This window comes from Lissotriton helveticus, chromosome 5_1, assembly GCF_964261635.1.
Source record: "Lissotriton helveticus chromosome 5_1, aLisHel1.1, whole genome shotgun sequence".
Classification (NCBI taxonomy): Eukaryota; Metazoa; Chordata; class Amphibia; order Caudata; family Salamandridae; genus Lissotriton; species Lissotriton helveticus.
The window spans coordinates 1,988,038,845-1,988,064,145 of record NC_136065.1 but is presented as its reverse complement, the minus strand read 5'-3'; the positions used below and the strand labels follow the sequence as shown (position 1 = coordinate 1,988,064,145).

Here is a 25,301-nt window from a genome sequence, read left to right as displayed (position 1 = left end):
CAATCCCAAATTGTGATTCATTTACTTGTTACTGTATCATAATTTGTGGTTTGTACATAAGAAAATGCATTTTTGCATTCTCAGGTCACCCAATTCTGCAAATTAGGACATTTGCAACCACAAAACTGCTTTGTACATCCGGCCCCAAAATCATAATCTGCAAAGCAGTTTCATTTGTTGTATCTGTACCCCTCTAACTTTCATGCCGGCTCTCCCCATTAGCCTGTTTTGTGTAGGTTAGCTGACTGCACAAAGGATCCTTTTCAAGTCCCCACTATAGGCTTCACCACTTGTGCACCTCCGGTGCTGGTGACAACATTTTGGGGATGACTGTAGAAATGTAGTAAGGGGACTTCCCTTCATTCTTTGGGAAAGATCTGCATGAGTTAGCCCTTTGTGATATTGCCTCGTGTAGAGAGGGTGTGTGTGTGTGTGCATGCGTGTGTGTGCATCATGACCTGCATGTGTGCATGCATCTGTAGTATGTGTGTCCAATGTCTACTTATTCTCCTGCTGAATGCTTTGCTGAGCTGAAGCCTAAGAGAGGTCGTAATCCGTCTCGGCTCCCGGTTCCTGCGCTCTGCGGTAGCTTCATTAGGCGGTCCCCTGACTCCAAAATGGCGTCGCCTTAGGGACCTTGGCGCCAACGACTCCCCGGACAGACTTACAAGCCCGCAATCATGCCAAAGCATCGCCTGAAGAGAGCCTGCCCTCCTCCTGTGCCCATCCAGCTGCGGTGTTGCTCTGGTTCCTCCATATGGCTCCAGATGATGTGGGACGGCTGTGAGGCATGTTTTCCCCTCCTCCCGGGACAGCGAGTCGTCTTTGTTGATGTACCCCCACTGGCTGCCTGCCGCCCCGCTGCCTCGCCTCTTCATCGACTTTGGGGACCCCAGTGAACTTCTCCCAGGTTTGGGGGCGCTGGAGCCACGACCGGCTGATGGTCTTCGGCGTTGATCCAGTGGACCCGAACCCACACTCCTCCTCTCCCTTCCTGACTTTGATTTGCTTTAACTATGTACCCCCCGGACTTCTCCTGGCACTTTGGGTCATACTCACTGGGTTACTCTCATGGACTTCTTTACTTTTTTTTCTTTTGTCATGCCCGCCATTTTGCTGCTGCTCTCCGCTGCTTTTTCCTCCTGACCCTGGCCCGCCATCTTGTCCGTTCCCTCTGCCTGCCCTTACCCTTCACCCTCGTCTCCCCCTTGACAATCCTCAAATGTTTCTGATTTACCTTTTCTCCATAGCCTGTATCCCTCTCACCCTCCCTAGTCCCACCCAAATCTACTATTTGTATATATATGTATATAGAGATAACTCTGATCAGTAGTATAGGCTGTAGACCATTGTACTCTCTACCATTCCTATGTGACGCTTAGAGTTTATCCATTTGTATCGCTTCCTTGAGTGACTCCCTTCCTTGTGTGACTTTACAACTTGTACATTTGCAATTTTTTCTGCTTGTATCCTTCACGTAACACATGTAATCCTAAATCCTTATGTATTGAAACTGGTTCTTATGTAAAGCGCACTGACACCTTCGGGTAAAGTTTGCGCTATATAAAATCGCATTAAATAAAATAAAAATAAATAAAACAAATAAATCCTCATTTAAAGACATCATCCCCCCATAACTCTCCCTTCCCTACAGGAGGGCATCTGTTTGGTGTTAAGGGTCACGACGGTCCAGATCTTTACTCTGTGTTGACAGTAGGTTTCTCGTTCCATATTAAGATTTCCCTGGGACTGGGGCACTGCAGTTTACAGGTTTGTATATCGAGGAAGCGCTCTGGAGCAAGTATGGTTAAAATCCACATCTGTAGGACCTAATGGGCGGACACAAGTCCAGAAAATGCCCTTGGTGGATTAATACCGTTTTGATAAAAAGGTGGCTGCATGTAAAGCAATAAAGGATGTTGTTGCAGAAGTCAGGACATTCCTCTGTTTGAAAAGGCCTTTGCAGTCTTTTCGAGGCTTAGAGCACACGCAATGAACAGAGATTTTGTACTTCCTATTGCAGGTGCAGATAGTATAATTCTTTTTTCACTATTACCAGCAACATGGATAGGAGCAGCATGACATCAATCAAACGCCTTTTATTAAATGCAACGTGTCTGTCTTTTTTTTTTTTTAAGGTTTTTATTGAAGAAGACAAGAGAATTTACATAAATCTGGTGTCATACATTGAATACAATAAAGCGATAGGTGAGCGAATGGACCAATGCAGAGAAATCAATTTACAGGAGTATGCAACATTAGCTAAGATAAGTACATTAAAGAGGAGAAAGTACGATCAACAATCCAGCAAAACAGCAGCCTGCGAGGTTCGCCCATCCATAATTCAGGATAGTGAAGACCAAATTAGACACCCGATAAGTAAGAATATCGATAAAGGATAAACAACCCATCTCTTGTGAAAGGAAAAAGGAAAGAAAAGAGGCCATAGAACTAAACAAAGGCAAAATAACAAACCCCTCCCCATACCCCCCACCCTGCACCCCTGCAATGGCTACGGCCCATCACCACTAGCAGTGTGCCTGTCGCCCCGGAACTAGACCTAAATGTAGGAAAAAGAGTGGAGGAGGAAATATCAAACAGGCCCCCGGTCTCCCTTCCCCCGCCAACAGCAAACCACCCCTACACATATCAAGAATAATAGAATGCAACGATTAAGATTCAATGGGGGGGCCCTTGTAAGAACCACCCAACTCCCGCACCATTATAAGGTACAAGTCCCATATCAAACGAAGTCGTTTTTCAAACCCATCCAATCAAAGTCAACCCTGGCCACTACGATTTTTCATGCGAGCCCTGTCCGCTCGAACCGCCATCTCAATAGGAGAATCAAAATATAGAAAAAGTTTAAAGTCAGTACGGAAGGATTGAAACCAGGATAGCGGTACACAAAATCCACCAGAAATATGTCGCAAGAGCGTATTTGAACCATCTGGAAGAAAAAGGGCGAGGTATCAATCCGACAGTCACTGGAGAACTCACTCTGAAATATAAGATCGTCCATATCCATCTTGGGCGGTATCGGCATAGGGCAAGATGCACTTTTGATAGTCCCGGGCTCGCTTGCTGCCGTTCGGGAGTCGACAAAAAAAAAAAGTCTGACTTCAGCGCGGGGCCCTCTGTCTCAGTCAGAGCTTGCTCCGCGGGTAAAACAGCTTGTTCCAGAACCATCAAAGGGTCGTAGTCCGGTCTCCGGCAGATAATATCGGCTGTTACGACCATCCTCTGGATGATGGCGGTGACCTGTGAGTGGAGCTCCCCAATGGCGGCCATTACGGTGTGCAGCGACGGCATATATTCCACCCGTTCCATCGCCACTCACGAAGCGGCAGAGCAAGTATTTGAACCCCGGAGGTCGACTACCCCGGGGTTCCAGGCACAGACAGTTCCAATGACAATTGTGGGCACTCGCAAAATCGCGATCTCAACGCCGTCGCCGCCAGCGAGGATCCAAGCCCGTCGACCCCGGGAACCAACGGGGCCTCCGGGCAGCGGACCCCCGACCACAGCAACCGGTACATCAGGCCGCCATAGCTGCGAAATCAAACTGCCACAGTAGCACCATCCAAAACGGTCAGGAAACACTCCACTTCGGGAGACCGGACGTTACCCACGTCCCGCGGCCGATGTTATTCAACTCCAACCCGGCTGGGTTAGAAATCAAGGCCCCGGCTTCCACGCAGGGTTAGGCCGAGAATGGAACACGGCGTATCTTCGTTATTCGAGAAGATGAAAATCTCGGGATTGCACCTTTAGACTCAGTAGCACCTCAGCTACACAGGAGTCCGGTGAGAATTCAGGATAATCGTCAGGATTTGTGAGCAACTGGCGGAGGTCGACGGAGCTTATGCGGCCATCTTGGTTGCAAGCGTAGCTCCTCCACGTGTCTGTCTTGCAGTCTTATTATATGCCTGTAATACACAAAGAAGGCCACACGGTGGCGCCACTATGCATGCTTTTTATTATTAAATGATGGCCACTAATTTATTTCAGAAGAAAGCCATAATGTTATATCAGTGGCACAGTGTGTAAACATGTTACCATCAATAGTATGCCAGTGTCTTGTGTAGCCAATGATTGGCAGACCCTAATAAAAGAGCATATTATTTTTGGGTGTTTGGGAAACTCCTGGAGTGATGTCCCAGTTCGAGGACAGCCTCCTTGAGCGAGATCACAGCCTGGGAGCTGTCTACCCAGTGTCCAAACCGTGCCAGGACACCAGCCGTGAGAGAAGCAAACACTCACTTCATGCATGTGCATGGGGAGTACAATCTTTTCAATGTTAAAAAAAGAATTGCAGCAAAATTGGTGGGAACAAAAACTAGGTAAGATTAAGCAAATGTTTGATCATTGAAAACATTCAAGTGAATAATAGGATAAAAATGAAAAAAACGTAACGTTAGCCATATGGCCTGTTTAAACGAAAACAGCATACCTAAAAAAAACTATCCCCATATTCATACCCTTCCAGGAACATTTGTTTCACTTCTCAATACCAGACACACAACCCCCATTAAAGCAACTTAAATGTGGCAGGCGGCTTTGGGAGTAGTGAGCCCTAAAGTGTGTAACTCCCAATAACTCCAATCAGAGCTAAACCAAAGTACTTTCAAAACAGGGTGCTTCTTAACATCAAACTCTTCAGGAAATCATGTTTCTGAATCCACCGCTTTGGGTCTCACCGCGGGTATCACTGCGCAGGTTCACTAGACTCTAAACGATCCGCTGTCGACTATGCACTAGGACTCTGATGATTCGCTCTCTGGTGAGTGCTGCTGAATCACAACACTAAGCAGTGAATGCTGTGTCAGCTGTTGTTTCCTAAGTCCTCATCCAGCAATAATTGTACCCCTTTGGTTGCATTTGGATGGAGTGCATCCAGCATGGTGAAAGCTATTACTCTACATGCCACATAGGCCAATGTACTTTCTCTAAGTCATCTTTGGAATCATAGTCTCCACCCCATGTTGTCTTCTTAGTCTGCAAAGGGCTATCCTTCTCGAGAGATGGAACCAAAGGAAGTCGTCTGGGTTTGAAAGTTCTGGATATGAAGCTTGGACGATCGCCTCTGGAAGCCACTTTTAAGCCAGTGATTGGAGCACGGAGCTGGAATGTGCCCTCTAAGGAAACTGCCGGGAAGTAAAAGCATGAAGCAGAAAAAAAGGCCTAGAAAAACTAGAACAGGAGCATCCAGGAGTGTTGCGATGCATTGCAATACAGTTTCAAGAGATTTATATAGGGAAAAATGACCTGGAAGCAACGAATGAGTCAAAGGAAGTAATTCCCCACATCTTGGGTTAGGAACACTCCAAAGGAATCGAGGGGAAGGTGGCCATGATGGATTGAGCTAGAGAAAAGATTCACTTCCTGTCAAGACATTACCTGAGGAAGAGATGGATCACCCAAACCTTCCTCCCTCCCAAGGAATGGGCTTGCTCGTTTCCTTATGGCCTGCAGACCTCACTGGACAGTGGTGTAAAACTTGCCCACTCTCCCCCCAATATAGGCATAATCCCTTTGCCCGGCTTCTGGGCCTTTCTTCTTTAGATATTGGACCTTTGGTGATCCTGATCTGAATATGTTCTTCTGCAGTCGCCATCTGAATTGGGCACTCGATTTTCTGAGTGGAGACAGAGGATTGACTGCGAACTCCCTACCTTTCCTTTCTTGTATCAGTCAACCAGTTTTTGATGTATAAGGCTGACTCAATCGCCTCATTAAGAGAAGTAGGACGAGGAATATGAATAAGTTCATCCTTGATTTCATCCTTCAACCCTCTGCGAAACAAGGTTAACAAGGTTCGCTGCACAGACGCTGTCAGCAGGCAAACGCTTAAAACATTTCTCATAGGTCAAAACATTCTTACAACCTGGTTGAATTTATAAAGAGTCTCCTCTACAGAACTCTGTAAGTCAGATCTTTCAAACATTCGGCAGAAGGCTAACACAAAGGTGGAATAATGATCCAAACTAGGGTCTGCTGCAGCTAACAAAGGCATAGCCCAGGCCAAGGCTGCTCCTGTTAGCTAATTAAGTAACCCATCTTAATCCTGTCTTGGGGGAGTTGAGTAGGTCGAAAAGCAAAATGGATGGCCAAAAAATCCAGGCACTACTTTAACCTATTCGGGTCTCCATCAAAATGCTGGTCCCCTGCAAGAACTTGTGGTAACCCAGAGGGCACTCTGGCTGACATGGCTTGGCGCAATATTGCAGGAGTCCAAGTCTGCAGACTGTTGTTTGGTAGCTTGCAAAGCTTGTATAGGATACATGCTAAGATGGGTCCCTGGGTTTGAAAGTTCTGGATATGAAGCTTGGATGATCGCCTCCAAAAGCCACTTTGTCAGCCAGCGATGGGAACATGAAGCTGGAACATGCCCTCTAAGGAAACTGCCAGGAGAAAAAAGCATGAAGCAGAAAAAATAACTCCAGAATTCACCACCACAACAGTAGCACGCAGCTCACGGAGAATGGAAGGCCAGGAAAAAATGGAACGGGAACATCTGGGAGCATTGAGACGCACTGGAAGTTGATTTTGAGAGGTTTATATAGCGAAAAATTACCTGGAAGTAATAAATAAGATAAAAAATGTAATTCCCCAACTGCATACCAATCAATGGAAAGGAGGCCAAGATGGTTTGGGTTAGTGAAAAGGAAGTTCCACCCATCATGGTGCCATCACTTCCTGTCAAGTCATTTCCTGTAGGCAGCATGGTGCTCCCAGGGACCCAAGCCCCAAACCCCCAATGGCTGCTGAAGAGGAGGACCCAGAAGCAAAACCGACCTCAGCAGGTAAAGAGAAATGTGGGCACATTCGATAGATGCATCCGATCCTGCCAATAGGATGGGCTCAGCGGGTACGACCAAGTTCCTGCTAAGGATGCGTCCTGTGAGAATACCTGGCTGTCCTAGCTGATGCCAATTTTGATGCCCCTTGATCAGCCTTTTTCAGGCAGAGGCTATCACATTGCCAGTAGAAGGTAGTTAAATGCCACCACAAACAGAACCTTCACTCAGCTAAGTCCTGCATGAATCATATCTCCAGAAAGAAGGCCTTTCTGGTTTTATATCTGTCTGCATAGTTTCTCTTTTCTCATTCTTCCCACTTCTTCTTACTTTTTAGAATATTATCTTTCTCTCCTTCTCCCCATCTGGTCCCACACTTTCAACTTACCGTACCACTGTCTTGTATGTTCTCAACTGGTTACCCCCCACATTGTCCACTACCCTAGTGTGCCCCAATTTTCTCTGTACGTCCTTGCATGTTTTCTTTCTGCCGGAGTCTCACATTTTCCTCTCACTCTCACTTACTCTCTCTGATTGCAGACGTCTCAGGAGTTCATCGAGAAGCTGCAGAAGCGATTGGGCAAGAATCCAGAAGAGACGGGTGGCTTCCAGGAGGCGCCCCTGGCCTACGATGCCATCTGGGCTCTTGCGCTGGCCCTCAATAAGACGGCATTTGAGCTGTCCAAGAAGGGTCTGCGGCTGGAGGATTTCAACTACAACAATAATAACATCACCGAGGAGATCTACCGTGCCATGAACTCATCATCCTTTGACGGAGTGTCGGTGAGGACTGCCTTTGTGTCATCCCAATGCGTTCACTGCCTAAAGTGTGGCTTGTAGCTGTAACAATATTTTTTATTACATTAAGTGTGCTGATCAAACTGTCCTTACAAGGAGACCTTGCAGTCCTTGCCATATAGCCCCAGAGCATACATTCCTCATCCTTTATAGCAAGAGGGACCTTCCTTCTGCTGGCAGAGGAAGCATGCATTACCTGTTCGACAGAGCATGCGCTAGAATGACTTATGAGAAATAGTATTCCTTGTTTTGCAGAGCACAAGTGAGCATTCCTTGTACAGCACAACAATAGCATTCACACCGTGTACATCAAGAGCATGAATTTATTGTGTTGTACAACCAGAGCGTGCATTTAATGTTTTGATGAACAGAAGGGAACATTGTATGTTCTATAGAGTACCAGCATGCAATTTTGGTAATGCACAGCAAGAGCATGCATTGCTCACCATATAATAAGGGGAAGCAGCTGCATGCATTGCTTGTAATGCATCCCTTATCCTGGTATACCCCCATATGCATTACATTCCGTGACAAAAATATTTCATATGCTACATCGAGCCAACACCTGCCACAGAAGGTAGGTCCATATAAGAGGACATGGAATTAAGAATAATAATTATTTACTTACCCTAATGATGTAGTGGGCAGGATATTGTGGGTAGATTTCAGCATGTGAATGCAACTCTCTCACATAGGCTTAGCAAGGAAGCTATGGAGCTTAGTACATTAATAGGGATTTACATGTTTTCAGTTTACAATGACTTTACATTTCATATATTTACGATTGTATCACATTTCATGCTGTGAAGTCGTGATGAGAACTGAGGTCCTCCTAGTGTTCACAGACTGCTCCCCCCGTCTTAGAGAACATGAATACGAATGCCTTATTGTAAGGAATGTGGTGTATTATATGGTATGGTTGTGCAACCGTACCATGTTATACACTTGCAAAACTGTCTTACGTCTGGTCTGGCTCGTTTGCAAAACCATTAGGTCAACCCTAGCTAGCTGTGGCTTTGAAAGTATTTAGAAGCACCAAACAATGAAATAAGTAAGTCACAAAACACAAAAGAAATTTGACACCAATTTATAAAAAATATATTTTTATACATTTTTGTACACCAAGATAAGAAAAATCTACCAGAGAGTTCTGGGGATATAGATCTTTAAGTAAAATGTAAATGTTATCTTTTCAGTCCATACAAGCAGTGGTAACCGTATAGTTTAGAAACGTTTGAAAAGTTTGTAAGAGTTGTGTTCAGCTATTCCAGCCTGAGTGAGGCCTCTAAGGCTGTTTATCAAAGCAGTCTGAAGTCCAGTTCCACACATTACATCAAGACCATCATAGGCTTCAATGGAGTGGTCTTGATGCTGGGGATGCAGAATGCTGAGGATGCTCTTGGTGCTTTGCAGTCGACGCGGGTGTCCTTGAGGTTATTCCTCGGTCCATGGGTAAGGTGGGGCAACTTTGGCTACAGGGGTCAGAGTCACTCCAAGTCCTCTTGGAGACATTAAAAGGCCAGCTGCTGCTGGGCTACCGATCTCTGTATACAGAGGATCCAGCAGTATCCTTTGGTGAAGGCTGGTGTCCCTCTTTTGTGACCAATCTGAACTCAGATGACACTCTGGGGTCAAGCAAACTAAGGCGCAACTTTTGGCCAACAAGGCTCGGCCTCTTAGGTCACCCAACGGCAGTCAACAGATTTGCAGAATGTGGCTACTGACTTGCCGGTGTGCATTTCTTTAGTTTTGATGGCCCTGGTGCTAGTTCCAGGAGGTCAGCTGACTGACCCTTGAAGTCGCTTCTGTGGCCTGGGGCGCAGGAGTGCCTTTTCAACGTGCAACAGGCACAGTCCTCTCTTTGCTTGCCCAAGATGCTGCAGGTGCAGTCCAGTATTCGATGCAGTCTCTTGCCAGGTCCAGTGATCAGCAGGGTAGTCCTTCTTTGGCCCTTTCTCCAGTTCTGTTGTGATCTAAGGTTCAGGGTGCCAGGGGTGTCATAATATTGCTCAGAAAGTGTCATGGGGAAAAATGCAGTCCCAAGCCAATGGGCTACCAGGATCCCTCCCGCCCTTTGTTGAGGTCTGGCTATGTGTGGCATCTAACAATCCCAAAGTGCGCTATTCTCTCCACTCCCAAGATGTCTGAACCCTTCCTTGGTTTTTAGGAGCTTGGTAGCCCACCCTAAAGGTGTGGCTACCTATGGGCTACACGCCCGTGAGAAAACAGGTTTGGCCACTGGTCTCCCTTCTCTGTTTCCGCAGCCACCCTGTCTACCTAAATAAAGGAGCAGCCCTTCAGGAGTGTGATCGCCTTTTGCCCACCAAAGTCAGCTTCGCCTTCGAAGCTCGCATTTTGGGCGTGCAAGGGGGACGCTATTGCTCCTGAGCTTGGTAGTCATTTGCACAACTCCCCAGTAGGACAGAAGGCTGTCAGGTGGCCAGCAACTGTTTAAGGCTACCGGAAAAACTGGGCAACAGAGTGGCAAGTTTCTAAAAGTTGCTTTTCTTTAAAAGCAACATTAGGTTTGACTTGGGCATCAAGTCGGGTTTAATGCCACGATTAATTTGATACCTTGAAGTACCCATTTTAGTAGTCCTATTCCAAAGTTAGTTGGGCTGAGAGGTCAGCTGGTAACACTGAATTAGCAACTGGGGCTATTAACTTCTCTATATAAAAACAACAATTTGGAAGTTTTGCTGTTAAGACATATTAACATTATATGTCCTACCTAATAATATACATCTCCCTGCCTCAGGGCTCTATAGGCCTTCCTTAGGGGATGACTTACTTTTTTTTGTAAGGGAAATGGGGTCTTTGCCATTGGTTTAAATGGAAAAGTTGAACTAGTTTTAAAATTGCTTTTCCAGGTTGCAGTGGCAGGTATGGAGCCATTTTAAGTTGTAACATGCAGGGTGGCACATTCAGTCTTACATGCCCTGAGTACCCTTGGTACCATATACAGGGGACTTATAAGTAAGTCAACTTATGTGAATTGGACATAGCCAATTCAACATAGATTTTATAATGGGATGGAGCACTGGCACTGATGTCTGTTTAGCAGGCCTCAGTGCACTCTCCGAGTCGAAAAACTACCAGCACCAGTCTAAACTTTGCGGTAATCATGCAAAAAGAGGAATTTCCTTACACTTATCTTCTAAAACACATACTGCTTGTCCTGCAGAACATGAGCTGAATTCCATGTCTTTTACAGTGAAGCCTGTGCTTGTTTTGTAGGTGTTCTTTACAGCGAGAATGTGCATTAATCCCCTGTCCAGTGAGAGCAGACATTCCATTCCATATCCTGCAAAACAAGAGCATGAATTCTTTGTCCAACCTCAAGAACGTCCATTCTCATTTTTGCCAAGCAGATTCTTGCATTCATTATCTGATAGCCGAAGGGTGCGTTGCTTGCACTGGTCAGCACGAGGGTGCATTGCATGTCCTTTACAACGAGAGTCTACATTCCTTGGCCTGTACTGGCACACCATGCAATGCTTGTCCTGCAGAACATGAGCTGCATTCCATGTACTTTACAGCGAAAGCCCAGTGCTTTCTTGTATGGGACAGTATAGTCTTCATCATGTACATCAAGAGCTTGCATTGCTTGTTCTGTACAGCGAGAGTGTGTGCTCATTCCCTGTCCAGTGAGAGCAGACATTCCATTCCATATCCTGCAAAATGAGAGTATGAATTCCTTGTCCAACTTCAATGACGTTCATTCCCATTCCTTAAAAGCGAATTCAAACTTTCATTATATGGTGGCAATAAAGTTTGTTGCATGCGTTGTACAGCGCAAGGGTACGTTGCGTGTCCTGTACAATGAGAGACTACATTCCTCAGGCACAACATGCATTGCTTGTCCTGCAGAACATGGACATGCGTTTCTTGTACAGTCAAAGAGTACATTCTCTGCCCTACAAAGCATGAACATGCGTTCCTTATTGTGTACGTTGACAGAGCATATCCCTGGTTCCACAAGCAATAAGCATTCATTCCTTATCCTGAGCACTGAACGACGTATTCCTTGTTCAGAAGACTATTCATTCCAGCATGGTAAAAAAGCGCATTCCTCGTCCGACAGAGCATGAGCATTAAGAGTGTACATTGGTTGCGGTGTACAGTGCCGGTGCATTCTTTGTTCTGCATTGTTCGAGACTGCACATTCAATTACCAGCCGAGTACACTGGAAGCATGTATTAGTTGTTCCACAGCAAGAGTGGGCATTGCTTGTCTGGTGTAGGGAAAGTATGTTCTGTACAACAAAAGGATACATTTTCTGTTTAGATGGCAGTGAGAGCATTCATTTTATATCCTTCACTATAAATGATACATTCATTGATCTGCAGCGAGGGCAACCATTTCCTTTCCTGCACAGCGGAAACATGCATTCATTTTATATCCTTTACAATAAATAATACATTCATTGATCTGCAGTGTGGACATTCATTTCCTTTCCTGCACAGTGGAAGCATGCTTTTCTCGAAGGGGATTTCCATTTATAGTTGTAAGCACAGAATAGTCCTGTCCACATGCAGGGACCTTGGAGCATTTTTTCACAGTATATCTTCTGAAGTGTAGATGTTCGCCTTTCCTCCAGAAGGCCTGCAGAGTCACTTAAGAAATGAAAAGAATATGCTGCCTATAGGACTAGGGTACAATGGCCAGACTTTTCATTTTGTACTTAAAAAAAGGACCCGGAGAATTGCATATCTGTATAATTTCATGATGTTTTAATATAACCGCATACATCTCTTTCCCAAACTCTTTTTTTAATTGAGTATAGAGATGAAGGAGAGCAGGATACTGAAGTCCCATAGGCTGTCATAATAGGAGTTAAAAAATAGAGGCTGCGCCTTTAAGAACCCAGGGACCACCAGTATCCCATCATGCAGAGCAGGTGGCAGGTTCTTCCGTTTTTTTCCCGGCTTCTGCTAACAGGACCCTGGAGCATTTTGCTCAAACTATTCAACTGAAACTTATTGGCAACCATTCCACTCAACATTTTTGGCCTCTCCCTGGCTTTTTCAGGTTTTTCCTGACAGAAAATAGAGTAGTTTTGACAGAAAATGCCATCTCTGTTGGACAAGTGCCCAGCCTTTGGGAGAAAAAAATCTAAAACAGATCCTCATGAGGTGTGCATTATCTGCCTCCCAGAGAGTCATAATCCTGAGTCTTGTCGTCACTGCAGGAACTTCTCAAGACACACCCTGAAGAACAAGGAGGAAATTCACCTCCATGGTACTCAGGAGTGAAGAAGACAACAGATGCAGTCTGAAGGTGGGACCTCAGGGCGAGGAGAGGGTCAGTCCCCTACCAGTGCTCTGTCACCTGTCTCTAGAGGGCGTGCGAGGAAGAAAACAGCAGAAAAGCACCATAGGTCCTGGTCGACATCAAGAAGATCAACATTGAGGAGGGGTACGGTGCTTACCTGTTTACCTTCAATTCATGGTTTGACGTTGAGGAAGCTCCGCAGATCAGCGTCAAGGCAAGGTGTATCAACATCAACGACAACACTGTCAATGCACAGGCCTCGTTTGACGGTGAGGAGACCATTGACTACGAGGCCTCCATGACAGTCGCACTCGAGATTCAGATCAACGTCAAGGCACCATCGAAGACTGACGTTGAAGTCCATACCGAAATTGAGGCTGCACTAACTATCACTGTTGACAAGCAGGTCAACGTTGAGGCATCGAGAATGATCGACATCGAGAACTCTTACGTCGTCATCAAGGCTACAGGCCAAACTCCAACGTATCCAGAATGCGGCGGCCAGGCTCATTATGAACCTCCCCCCCAGAGTTTCAGCCAAGCCTGCCCTCAAAGCCCTACACTGGCTCCCTGTCCGCCATAGAGTAGAGTTCAAAGCCCTGTGCACCACCCACAAGCTTATCAATGGAGTTGGCCCTGCCGCTCTGAGACACTTGGTCACCCCTTATAAAGCCCCCAGATCCCTCCGCTCTGACGCCGAACATCTGGCTACTGTACCAAAATTCAGGAAGGCTCGCACCGGCGGTCGTCGCTTTGCGGTCAAAGCCCCCATAGGTTGGAACTCACTCCCTCGCAGTCTACGTCTGGAACCCTCGCACACTCTGTTCCGTAAGAAACTCAAAACTCTTCTGTTTCCCAAATAATTCCCTCCCTCTGCCCCTCTCCTGGTCTTCTCAGATTTATAGCGTGGGGATGCCTACGGGTCACCAGGCGCTTTAGAAATCGCAAAATAAATAAATAAATAAATACAGGAGGCAACACAGAAGAGACTTATATTCATTCCTCTAGGCTTCAGAAGAAATATCACCCACCGGAACAAGATCCTGCTTTTCTCCGTACTAACCCAACAACAAGCTCAGTTATTGTAGTAGCTGCAACTCCCACTTCTACAGTGCCTCCTGATATAAGAGTCGGAAGTAAGATTCCATGGATCGTAAGGTTTACAGTATGGTGGCAACCATGTATAAAGCAGCTAGTGAAAATGCCCCTCTAGGACACAATGGGAATATAAGCATAAGTTTGTAGAACATCTCTTAACTGATAAAAAGGGAAGTCGTTACGGAAATCCTAAATGAAGAATTATTGGTTTCCAACCAGATTATTAGTGCTGCAGCAGACTTTTCTCTACTAGCGGCACATGAGTACTGCCATGGCGTTGCCGTCAGAAGACACTCTTGGCTTCGCCTCACATCCCTCAAACCAGAGCCTCAACAGAGAATCTTAAACCTTCCATTCTACGGTACTACATTCTTCGGAAGCCACATGGATGATGAGATGACACGAATGAAAGCGGAAAGGCAGTCAGCCTATAGAGACCCAGATACCAGGGAAAATCTTCCTGGCTCTACCAACACCGTTTCTATTCGCACAGGGTTCAAACCCCTCATTGGTATCAAGGGCACCAACAAGGCAGTGGGTAGCAACAGCACCAACAACCTTATCAGCCATAGCAACAGAAGCAGATGAAGGGCAGATCCACCCAAAAGCCGGCTCAGGGAGGCAGACAACCATCCGGATCAAAACCCTGAATTATTACTTTCCCTCTTCAGTTACCCACTCCGGTGAGGGAAGCATATCCCGTTATCTGGCAGAGTGCCAAAGCATAACACAAGATGCCTGGGCTCTGAATATTGTGCAAAATGGATATTGTCTCAGGCTCACCAGGCTTCCACCATCCATACTGCCAATACAGTTCAGTTGCCAACTCCCGTTGTTACGATCGGAGGTCAACATCCTCTTACAAAAGCAGACGGTGGAACCCGTTCCTTACTAACAACAAGGGACATTTTTGGGTGAAAAATAAAAACAGGAATGAATTCCGACCCATACTCGACCTCAAAACAGCCAACAAGTGGATTCAACAAAAGAAGTTCTAGATGTTGGCATTACAATGAATCTATCCCTAATTACACCAGGGGCATTGGTTCAGTTCCATCGACCTTCAAGATGCATACTTTCATATTCCACTCACCAGAAAGCATTGAAAGTTCTTGAAGTTCGTAGTGGAGTAAGACCATTCATTATCAGTACCAAGTACTTTTATTTGGCCTGAAGTCAGCACTCAGAATATTCTCCAAGTGCATGGCAGTAGTGGGTGCCCATTTCAGGAAGTACAAACTATCCGTCTTCCCATACCTAAATAATTGGCTAATCAAGGAATCAACGATCCCAGGAAGCTCAGCTTCACTACAACTGGACTTGCAATCTCCTTCGGAGGTTAAGCCTTCATGTCAACCTCAACAAGTCAACGTCTGTCCCGGTTCAAACCATACATTATCTGGGACCCTCCATCGACACAATACAGGCAAGAATGTGTCCTTCAGGGGAGAGACGCTTATTGATCCTATGGCAGTGTCATTCTCTCATCCAACGGTGAGAACAGTATCCTCTCTCCTTGGCTCGATGGCCATCTGCATTTTCCTCGCACTGAATGCCCATCTCCACATGCGACCTCCGCAGGAATGTCTCATGGACCAGTGAGACCAACCAACAGAAAATTGAGGAGACAGGATAGATCTATCCGTTAATGCGAAGCTGTCCCTGAAATGGTAGTGCCCCCAACCAACCTGCTTTGAGGGATACCATTTCATTAGGAGGTTCCTTCTCAAACAATAGTGATGGATGCCTCACTACTGGGATGGAGAGCCCACATGGATCACCTCCAAATTCATGGCAAGTGGTCAGAGAGATAGAGACGACATTTCCTATCAATCTCCTCAAGCTACCTGCTGTCCATTTAGTGCTGAGGGCGTTTCACCCGTCGTTCAGATCCCACTCCCTGCTTGTTCAGACGAACAATACACCCAACATGTGTTACCTCGACAAGCAGGGAGGGAGGAGGACCAGGCCCTTGTCATGCGAGGCCCAAACAATCTGGGAATAGCTATGGACCTAATGATGACCACAACTCACTTTCCAGGTGTCTAAAATGCTCAAGCAAACTCTCCCAGCACGCTTCTACAAGAAAACCACGAGAGGATCTTACACAACATCATACAAAAGATCCTCCAACTGTGGGGCACCCCAGCAATCGACTTCTTCATAACCACAAAAAACAAAAATTGTTGAAGCTTTGCCTTGAGGTAGTTCCAGCCAGGGACACTGGGGAATGCGCTATGGATTAACTGGTCCGGCAGATCTGTTTATGCCTTTCTGCCAACTCCCCTGATCCCATTAGTCCTCATCAAGCTGTCCCACTCGAGAGCCATGATGATCCTGGCCACGTGGATGGTGGTTCATGGAACTTCTTCTCTGGTCCGTGCGTCTACATCTCACACTGCCATGCAGACCAGATCTTCTAACCTAGTTCAAGGGCCAGATGGTACACCCCAATCTCTCCTCTTTGAATTTGGTAGCATGGCTCCTGAGCTGATGCAGTACGGACACTTGAATCTGCTGCAAGACTGCATGGACATCCTCAAAGAGGCCAAGTGGCCTTCAAAACCTTCCACATATGCCTTTAAATAGAAGAGATTTTGCATATGGTGTTCCTCTAAAAACGTGGACCCAACATCTTGCCAGGAAGATGTAATTCTTCCATACTTACTCTATTTGGCAAAATCTGGCTTGCAATTCTCTCCTATAAAGGTTCACCTGGCAGCTCCTACTGCCCACAGAAAATGTCCTTCACAGACCTCTTTAAGGATTTTCTATAACGGTTGAAGAAGGTTTTTCCTCCTGTTAGGCATCCTTCACCTCCCTGGGAACTTAATGTAGTCCTTTCACGGCTAGTTCAGGACCCTTTGGAGCCGTATACAAGACATCTCTACAACATCTGTCATGGAAAACCTGCTTTCTTGTGGCAATCACATCAGCCCGCAGAGTTATTGAGATCCAAGCATTATGCTCTCATGTATCATACACTATTTTTCACTCTAGCAAAGTGGTTACGAGAACTCACCCGAAATTTCTCCCTAAGGGTATTTCGGATTTCCATGTTAATCAGACCATATAATTACCAGCATTTCTTCAGAATCCCTCTACTCCAGCTGAAAGATCTCTTCAATCTCTAAATTTGAGAAGAGTCTTGAAATTGTATCTTGGTAAGACACTTGACATACGTAGATCAAACCAACTGTTTATCAACTTTGTTCCGGTCCGTACGAGATTAGCCACTTTCAAGTAATCCATTGCCATGATGGATAGTTTCTTGTTTCTCTTTGTGCTATCAAAAAGCTAACAAGACACTTTCAGCTAAACCAAAAGCGCACCCCACTAGAAGCTAAGTGGCTATTGCTGCTTTATTGAGGAACATCCCTATGCCAACTATTTGTAAAGCAGCCATGTGGAGATCTGTTCATATATTTATCAAGCATTACTGCCTGGACTCTGATGCCAGAGCACACTCTTTTGTAGAACAGGGCTCCCTAAGAAATCTATTTGCTCAAAGGGCTACCTTAGTTCAGTCTCTCAGTGCTTATGACCATAGATAGAAACCCCTACAAGAGAGGGAATAGTTTCTTACCTGTAGCTCCAGTTCTCTCTTAGGGGAACTTCCATTATTATTTTAGCAACCCTCCCAGGTGGAGTGGGCAGAAGTAACCATGGGACCTACATATCATATAATGACAACCTATGGGCTACATTGTTCTGTCCTTCTCTAGATCAAAAAAGGGTTTGTGAAAGAGATTTATGCTGTTATATTAAAACATCATGATATCATACACATAAAAAATTCTTCTGGCCCCTTTTTTAAATACAAGATGAAGAATTGGGCCATTGTAGCATAGTCCTATAAGCTGTATAATCTTTTTCTTTCTTAAGTTACGCTGCAGGCCTTCCTGAAGAAAGGCAAGCAACTACACTTAAGAAGATATATTGTGAAAAAGTGCTCTGGGGTCCCCGCACTTGGGTGGGGCTATTCAGTGCTTATGACTATAATGGAAATTTCCCTACGAGAGAACTGGAGTTACTGGTAAGAAACTATTCCATCCATTTTATACCCTTTAAAATAAGTAATGCATTCATTAATCTGTAGTTAGGATACCCATTTCCTTTACTGCACAGCGGAAGCATGCATTCATTTTATATCCTTTACAATAAATAATACATTCATTGATCTGCTGCGAAGACACCCATTTACTTTCCTGTATAGCAGATGCATGCATACATTTTCAACCAGGAAAAGTAGGTGTTGTTTTACACGCACAGTGAGAAGGTGATTCTTGTCATGTACACCATTGCGTGGCCTGTGCAAAAAGTGTGAATTCCATGTCGACCTTACACTGAGAGCATTCTGTGTCTTACAGACTTCATTTTTGTGTCTTGTGGTGAGATTGTGCTATCTCTTTTCTGTGCTTAATGACTGTTCTTTATTTCTTCACTCTCCTTTTATTACCACTCCCACCCTCTGATTGTCTTGCTCTCCTTTTGTTCTCCCCCTCCCTGTCTCTATCCTTGACTTGTTCTAATTCCCCTCTTCTTTCCCTGTCTGCATCTCTTTATGGTCCCCCTTCATCTTTCTTCCTTTCTATTTCACCTAAACCCATCTCTTCGTCCTCTCCCTTTATTAATTCTCCCTCCATATTTCTTTTCCTTACTTTTTGTATCGGTCTCTCTCTCTGTTATTCCCCTATCCTCACAATCTCCTTTTCTCTCTTCCTTGTTCAATCTGTTTGATCTTTTGTCCCATTTCCTCGACCCTTCTTTCGTTGTTACTGCCCTTCCTTTATGTTTATTGTCCTTCCTTTGTGGTTCTTGCCCTCCCCTTTTGTCCCACCATCACAGGGTCATGTGGTGTTTGATGCTAGTGGGTCCCGTATGGCCTGGACGCTGATAGAGCAGCTGCAGGGTAAGTATTGAGACTTCAGGCAAGGATTACAGTCTGCTTTACTCCATCCACACTGTACTTCTTTTCTTTCAACCATGTAGCAACACAGATACGATTGAAACTAAATTAGAAGCTCTAACATTAACAGATAAAAATTTAATTATCGGGCCTGCCTACATGACTAAAGAGCTAACAGCATCGGATACAAACCTAGCTCTAATGTTAACTTCGATGTCACCCGAGACAAGATGAGAGCCAGAGTTTTGTTCAGTTGTATTTGTTAGGTTGGTTGTTTCAATCATTCAGTTGTTTAAATATCTATTGGGTCGAAATATCTTTATATTGAAGATGTTGCCATTGCCTTTGAATTCGAGTTTGCTTGAGTCTTCTGTATCCATTCAGCTTAACGACAATGTTCAAAACTCCCTATACATTTGGGAATCTTCTGTATTGTTTGAAGATGTCACTAGTGTCTCTGAGCTGGACCAGAGTTTGGCTGGGTTTGTGCATCTGTTCAGCAGTGGTATTCCTCCAGCGGCAGTTCAAAATTGGCCACCAGTGGTCGAGAACTGGAACCTGCATCCCCTTTTTGTTTATTTTATTTTAATAGTTCTATATAGCACAAACATAACCCTTGCAGGTATCCGATCGCTTTACTAGTGTACAGAGTGTAGAGCAATAATAACATCATATACGAGAAAAATACAGGATACGGTAGTATTCAGAAAGGAAGAGTAAACTTTACAATGTTCAGAGAGCAGAGGAAATAAACCAATAAAAACAAAGGTATCATAGTAAAGAAAGCTGCACTTAGACTTCTTTCTTGACGGATACAGTTGAGTGATTCATTCTGATTTCAGGGGGCAAGGAGTTCCAAATTCTTGGAGCAATCCCTGAGAAAGATCGGTTGTATGTTTTCTTCTTGTGGAATCTCTGAGGTTTCAGAAGTAAGGTTTTGGAGCATCTGGAATATCAGAAACCACCAGAGAGTTCTAGTTTCTGAGCATGATATCTAGTTTAAAGTGGAGGACTTTGTGTGTCAAGCAGGCAAAGTTTCTCTGGATTCTTTCTTCATAAGGGAGCCAGTTGAGAGATTTTCATATTGCGAGTGATGTGGTTGTTTCTTTTTGAGCCGGTGGTGAACCTAGCAGCAGAGTTGAGCGAGGCTCTCAGAGGAGCCAGTACGGATCTGGGCAGACCAGTGAGGGTTGCACTTCCATAGTCCAACTTGGTAATGACTAGGGCTTGCACTGCATGCTTGAAGTTGTTGGGGGGGTAGAGGGAAGGAATGGTTTCACACAAACTCAAAACTCTTCAACTGGGGCCCCCTCAGTATCTCTGTGACCTCACCTGCCATCTCTTCTCCTTGTAGGGGGCAGTTACAAGAAGATTGGCTACTATGACAGCACCAAGGATAACCTCTCCTGGTACAATACAGACAAGTGGATCGGTAAGTGATGACTCTCAACCTTGCTATGTGAAAAGGGGGCAGAAATCACCTTGTCTTCTATTTTACCTCTTTTTCTTAATTTTTTCCTCTCTCTCCCTCCCTCTGTTTTTGCCTGTTTGTTTTCTCGTGCATCATTCCCAATCTCTCTTTGCATAAACGGTTGGTGGAAGGAAGACACAACTTTTCCATTAACATACTTGATTGCACTCAGCTCTCTACTACTGGATTTGAGATTTTGGATTGTTCTGATTGGTCTTTTTCCAATGGCCATGCAATCACATCCTCTCTGTCTTTTCCAATGGCCATGCAATCACATCTTCTCAGGACTGATTCCTCATTGGGAGACTCTTCACACTATGTGATATATCAAGAATCTGATATACTGTGTAAAGAGCCCAGGGTATCCTTTATGAGTGGATAGGGGCTTGCTATAAAACCCAACGTGCTTTATTAGGGGGTAGTGTGGTTGAGCAGACATAGGCTTAACACATGAGTGCAAGAGATTTGCAAATACACACAATGATCAATAAATGAGACACCACTCAAGAAGGAGATCCACACCAATTTCTAAAAATAGCATGTATCTTTATATATGTTTAGGCATCAGAGAAAAATTGTTCAGGTGAGTAACTTTTTAAATATCAATTATTTTTGCTTTAAAAAGTGGACACTGCAATTTCTGAGTTCTGGAATGTTATACTATGGAAGGAAGAACAAGTTTTGCAAACAGGTATATTATAGCGACTTACAAGACCAATCTCCAGTTGTTAAGTTGAGTGATGGGCAAGGTCCAAGGCAGCATCAGCAGTACACCACCAGCAGCACAGGGGCAGACGGGTGCAGGGTGCAAAACATCATCAGGAGCCCAATGTATTTCAATGGAGATTGGTCACTGTGGAAAGAGACTGCAGGCTCTGGCCAGGAGGCCGGTCAGGCTAAACCAACAAGTGGGCTCAGGGCTTGCGATGCTCGAGCCGGGGGGACATATTTGGTCCTTTTCTCCATGGTCCTGGGGCGAAGGCTGCTGGGGTGTCCCTAGGTGTTGGGTGTGAATAGGATGCAGTGAGATCATTAATGCAATTTGATGGTCACAGACTAATGGTACAGCACCTCATCACTGAACCGTATGGGATAATGTTGTGGCATCATTAAGGCCAGAAGCATCCATCCTAATTTTTGAAAGCTTAAGGCCTAGTCTGGAATTTTGGTGCCAGTAAAGCTCCAGGTGAGCCTGTGGTTTAGATAAGCCAAAGGGACATAGAAAATACTGAGATGCACCAGCACCACCTACACCAGTCAACACTTGCCTCAGAACACGGTCACCACCTCACCTCATCTGCGCTACCTCATCACGCCAGGACCAGCCCATGGATTTCACACCAATAAAGGTCTCTGAACGAGCTTGATGCATTTTAACTGATCCATGGGGCTGTTAGTGCGTACAAGTCAGGATCTATATCAGATACCACTGGTGCCTAAAGCACTCCGGTAATCATGCATTTAAGTTGGTTTACTGAGTTAGTCCCTCTGTACATATGACTAGCAATGGTAATTACATCGGGTTGTCCAGCCTTACTCCAGTAGTTGAACAGGGTTAGAAATACAAGTAAAGTATGGCACTCTACTCACAAAAATACGAAATTTCTAATTAGACCTATATCATAAACATAGGTCTTTGTTTATGTATAGGATTATCAGATCCTTTACTATAGCTGTCGTTTAACTGTTTCCCTCCACAGAACCAAACATACGAGACAGAATGTTATAGTGTATGGAGTATGCTATGATTGTCTCCCTTTGGTCGTAGTTTCTCAGTTGTGCTGTGGATAGAAGCACCCACACACTGGGAATCTGCCAATAATCTCACAAAGCAGGCATAAGACCCCAAAACCAGTCACCCAAAGGTTAACTAGGGTTCCAATCCACAGCATGTTGGGAGATTTAGTAGCCCAAAGAACGAGCCCAGAGTCAAAATTCAAATGCCTAGTTTATGAGGACACTGGGAGCAGGTGGTCAGTAACAGGCACCATCCCCTGGAGTTCAGGAAGATCCCTGAAGGCTCTAAAGTGATAGGTGAACCATTACTGTAACTAGTGTTGGAAACGGGCCATCACGTATAGTAGGGCCCATGGGTAGGGCAATTCAGACATCAGTGTTCCTCAATGAGTGGTAGCGGTCAACATTTGTGTGGGGTGGGGAATGCCACAGGGCCTGGGGCACCTGCTTGGCTCACCGGGTACTGGTAGAACCTGGGGAAGTGGGAGGTAGGATTAGGACTCAGCCGTGTCTTTAATCCATTATATATGAGAGACCATCATGGTTGGATAGTTGATACAGCAGTCGATAGTTGTACCAGTGGGATACTGACCTAAGCCTTATTGTGAATTGTATAAATCCTCTGTGCCCCTGGCAGGCTGGAATGTGCCCCCAGAAAGTTAAAGATGGTGCGCATCGTGTCAGGGCATTGCAGACTTATTTGCAGGAAGGTCCTGGAATGTCTCCTAAAGTTTCTTGATCCTCTTGCACTTCAGGTGTGTTCGCATTGACTATACTGGGCAGCTCACTTCCTCAGCATGAACTCCATAATGGCTTCAGTCCTCTGGGATTTCCTTTTGGACAGGGTGCTGCTCTTTTCCACTCACAGTGCCTTTGAGCACTCCCTTCTTTCAGGTCTGGACACAACAGAATAGATTCCTCCAGCAACACTGGCCTGGTTTCAGGCCTGGGGAGGACAACTTCTAGGGTCTTATCCAGGTCAGCTCTACACTGGTACAGGAGAGCTTCCTCAGAAGTCCAGACAGATATGATCTACTGGCTCAAGGGGAGAAAGACTTATCTAAACCTAGACACAATCCATGGCGAATCAATGAAGAAAATCTGGCAACCCACATTTAAATGCCAGCCAACTAGTCACACAATTCAAAGATAGCTTTATTCGATTTTTGACATAAAAACCATAAAAGCACAGTTTAATACACAATAAAAATTGTTAAAAACACAAATTTAGTAATTTAAAGAGATGTTTTGCAGGAATATTTACATAAAACGAGTAAAGACTGTCAAATTCAATTAATAAATCAATTCATAGACGCTCTGCACCTTACTGCGTATTTCAAGAACATAGCCACTGCAGTGACCGTAATTTCATCTTCAAGCATGTATAATTTCAGTAAGGCTGGTCTACATTGTCTTAAACCCCATAGTTTTAGCAATGGGAGTAGGTATTTCTTTCTTCCCCATTCATAAAATTTACAAAACAAAATAACATGGATGTTAGATTGTTTGGAGATGTTATCGCATGGACAGATCGCCAAATCAGCAGTCCAGTCATTTATGATGGGGAATGTTAACAGTCGATATAAACAATCAGTCCTCATCCTAGTTATCAGAAATCTCGTATAAACAGAGTAGGTCGGGGACAGGTATAGCGGAATGCCTACGTCATGCAACAAAAGGTGATGATAAACAATCGTTGGTTTGTTGCCCTCTGGATAGGAGCGCCTGTCCTCAAGCAAGCCTAAACAGCAGGCCTTAAGGTCCTTTTTCGAGATTGATAAACATGAGGTAGGATTTTCGTACAATTCGGATAGCCCCAGTGAGGTTAGAAATTTTTTGACATAGAGAAGCCAAGGTATTTTCCTCGAGGCTGTTAAAGCTATACAGTCTGTAATCACATCTCTGTTAAAAGCTGTTTTGTTCGAGGTCCATATTTTATACCATAGCAAAATTGGAGTGGTCTTAATTGTATCTGAAATGTGGACCCGAGCAAGCTCATTGTGACAGACAGTAGTAGCGATGGAACGTGGAACTGCTAGCAAGTGTCTGAGGAAGGCGTTCTCGTTAGTTTGTATCTCACGGCAGTCCGCCATACCCCAGATACCAGCACCATATGTCACTGTGGAAACACATTTTGCTGCATAGATGTTAAGCAAAATCTCGACCGGTTTCCCACCTAATTTTTTAGCAAACTTCTTTAGGACTCCAATTTGTCTGATGAAAGCCAGATTACGTGTATGAATAGCTGTATTCCAAGTCCCTTTGTTATTAAAATGTACGCCCAAATAACAAAAAGTTTTCGTTAAGCTTATCTTTGTTGAATTTAAGAAAATATTGCACGATATGTTCTTTTTGTTACTGCAGCACATAGTAAAGGTTTTACTCGCATTTATCTTGAGACCTCTCGAGCCCATGAATGTGGAAAAACCTGACAGCGCTTTCTGTAGACCTAGCTGTGTCCTAGACATAATAACAGCGTCGTCCGCGTATAATAAAATTGGAACTGCAGAGCCATTAATTTTTGGATAATCAACATCTAGTTTGGCCAGAAAGTCTGCAACGCTATTTATATAAAGATTAAAAAGAAACGGGGCGAGGATGCACCCCTGCCTGACCCCTTTTTTTATAGGAAATTTATTAGTGCATTTTCCGTACTTTCCATAACGGACCTTGGCCCCAGCTCCACGGTATAGTTCCTTTATAAAGGCAAGAATATTAATATCAACTCCCAGATCTGTGAGGGGGGACCAGAGTATGCTAATGGTTGAGACAATCAAAAGCAGAGCTTAAGTCTACGAAGGTCATATATAAGTTGCTTTTCTTAGCCATTAGATATTTGTCTGTAATCAGGGCTAGATTGAGACATTGCTCCACCGTTCCAAGACCGGAAACAAATCCATATTGGAATTTAGAAAGGACATTGTTTTCCAAGGCCCATGCTTGTAGTTGGTTCAACAAAACTCTCCCAGCCACCTTCATCATGGAGTCCAGCAGGGAAATCGGTCTGTTGCATTTTGGGTCCATTCTCTCACCCTTTTTAAAAATCGGTATTATTATGGCTTCTTGCCATGTTGTAGGGAAGCCTTCCAGAGCATAAGAATTTAATACATTTGTAATAATTGGAGCCCATAGATGAATATTGTCTTTGAAGACATCGATGGGGATTTCATCGGGTCCTGGAGCTTTAGCATTAGAGCTTTCCAGTATAGCCAAT

At 44.7% G+C, this 25,301-nt stretch overlaps 1 protein-coding gene across 1 annotated transcript in view; it reads left to right on the top strand.

Annotated features, from left to right (window-relative positions):
* The window catches only part of GABBR1 (gamma-aminobutyric acid type B receptor subunit 1), a 685,831-nt gene that overhangs the window by 586,681 nt on the left and 73,849 nt on the right, over positions 1-25,301 (top strand). The window contains exons 12-14 of the mRNA XM_078645697.1: positions 7,341-7,583; positions 18,819-18,882; positions 20,234-20,311. Coding sequence (XP_078501823.1) covers positions 7,341-7,583; positions 18,819-18,882; positions 20,234-20,311 — 385 coding nt within the window. The remainder of the gene's footprint in view (positions 1-7,340; positions 7,584-18,818; positions 18,883-20,233; positions 20,312-25,301) is intronic.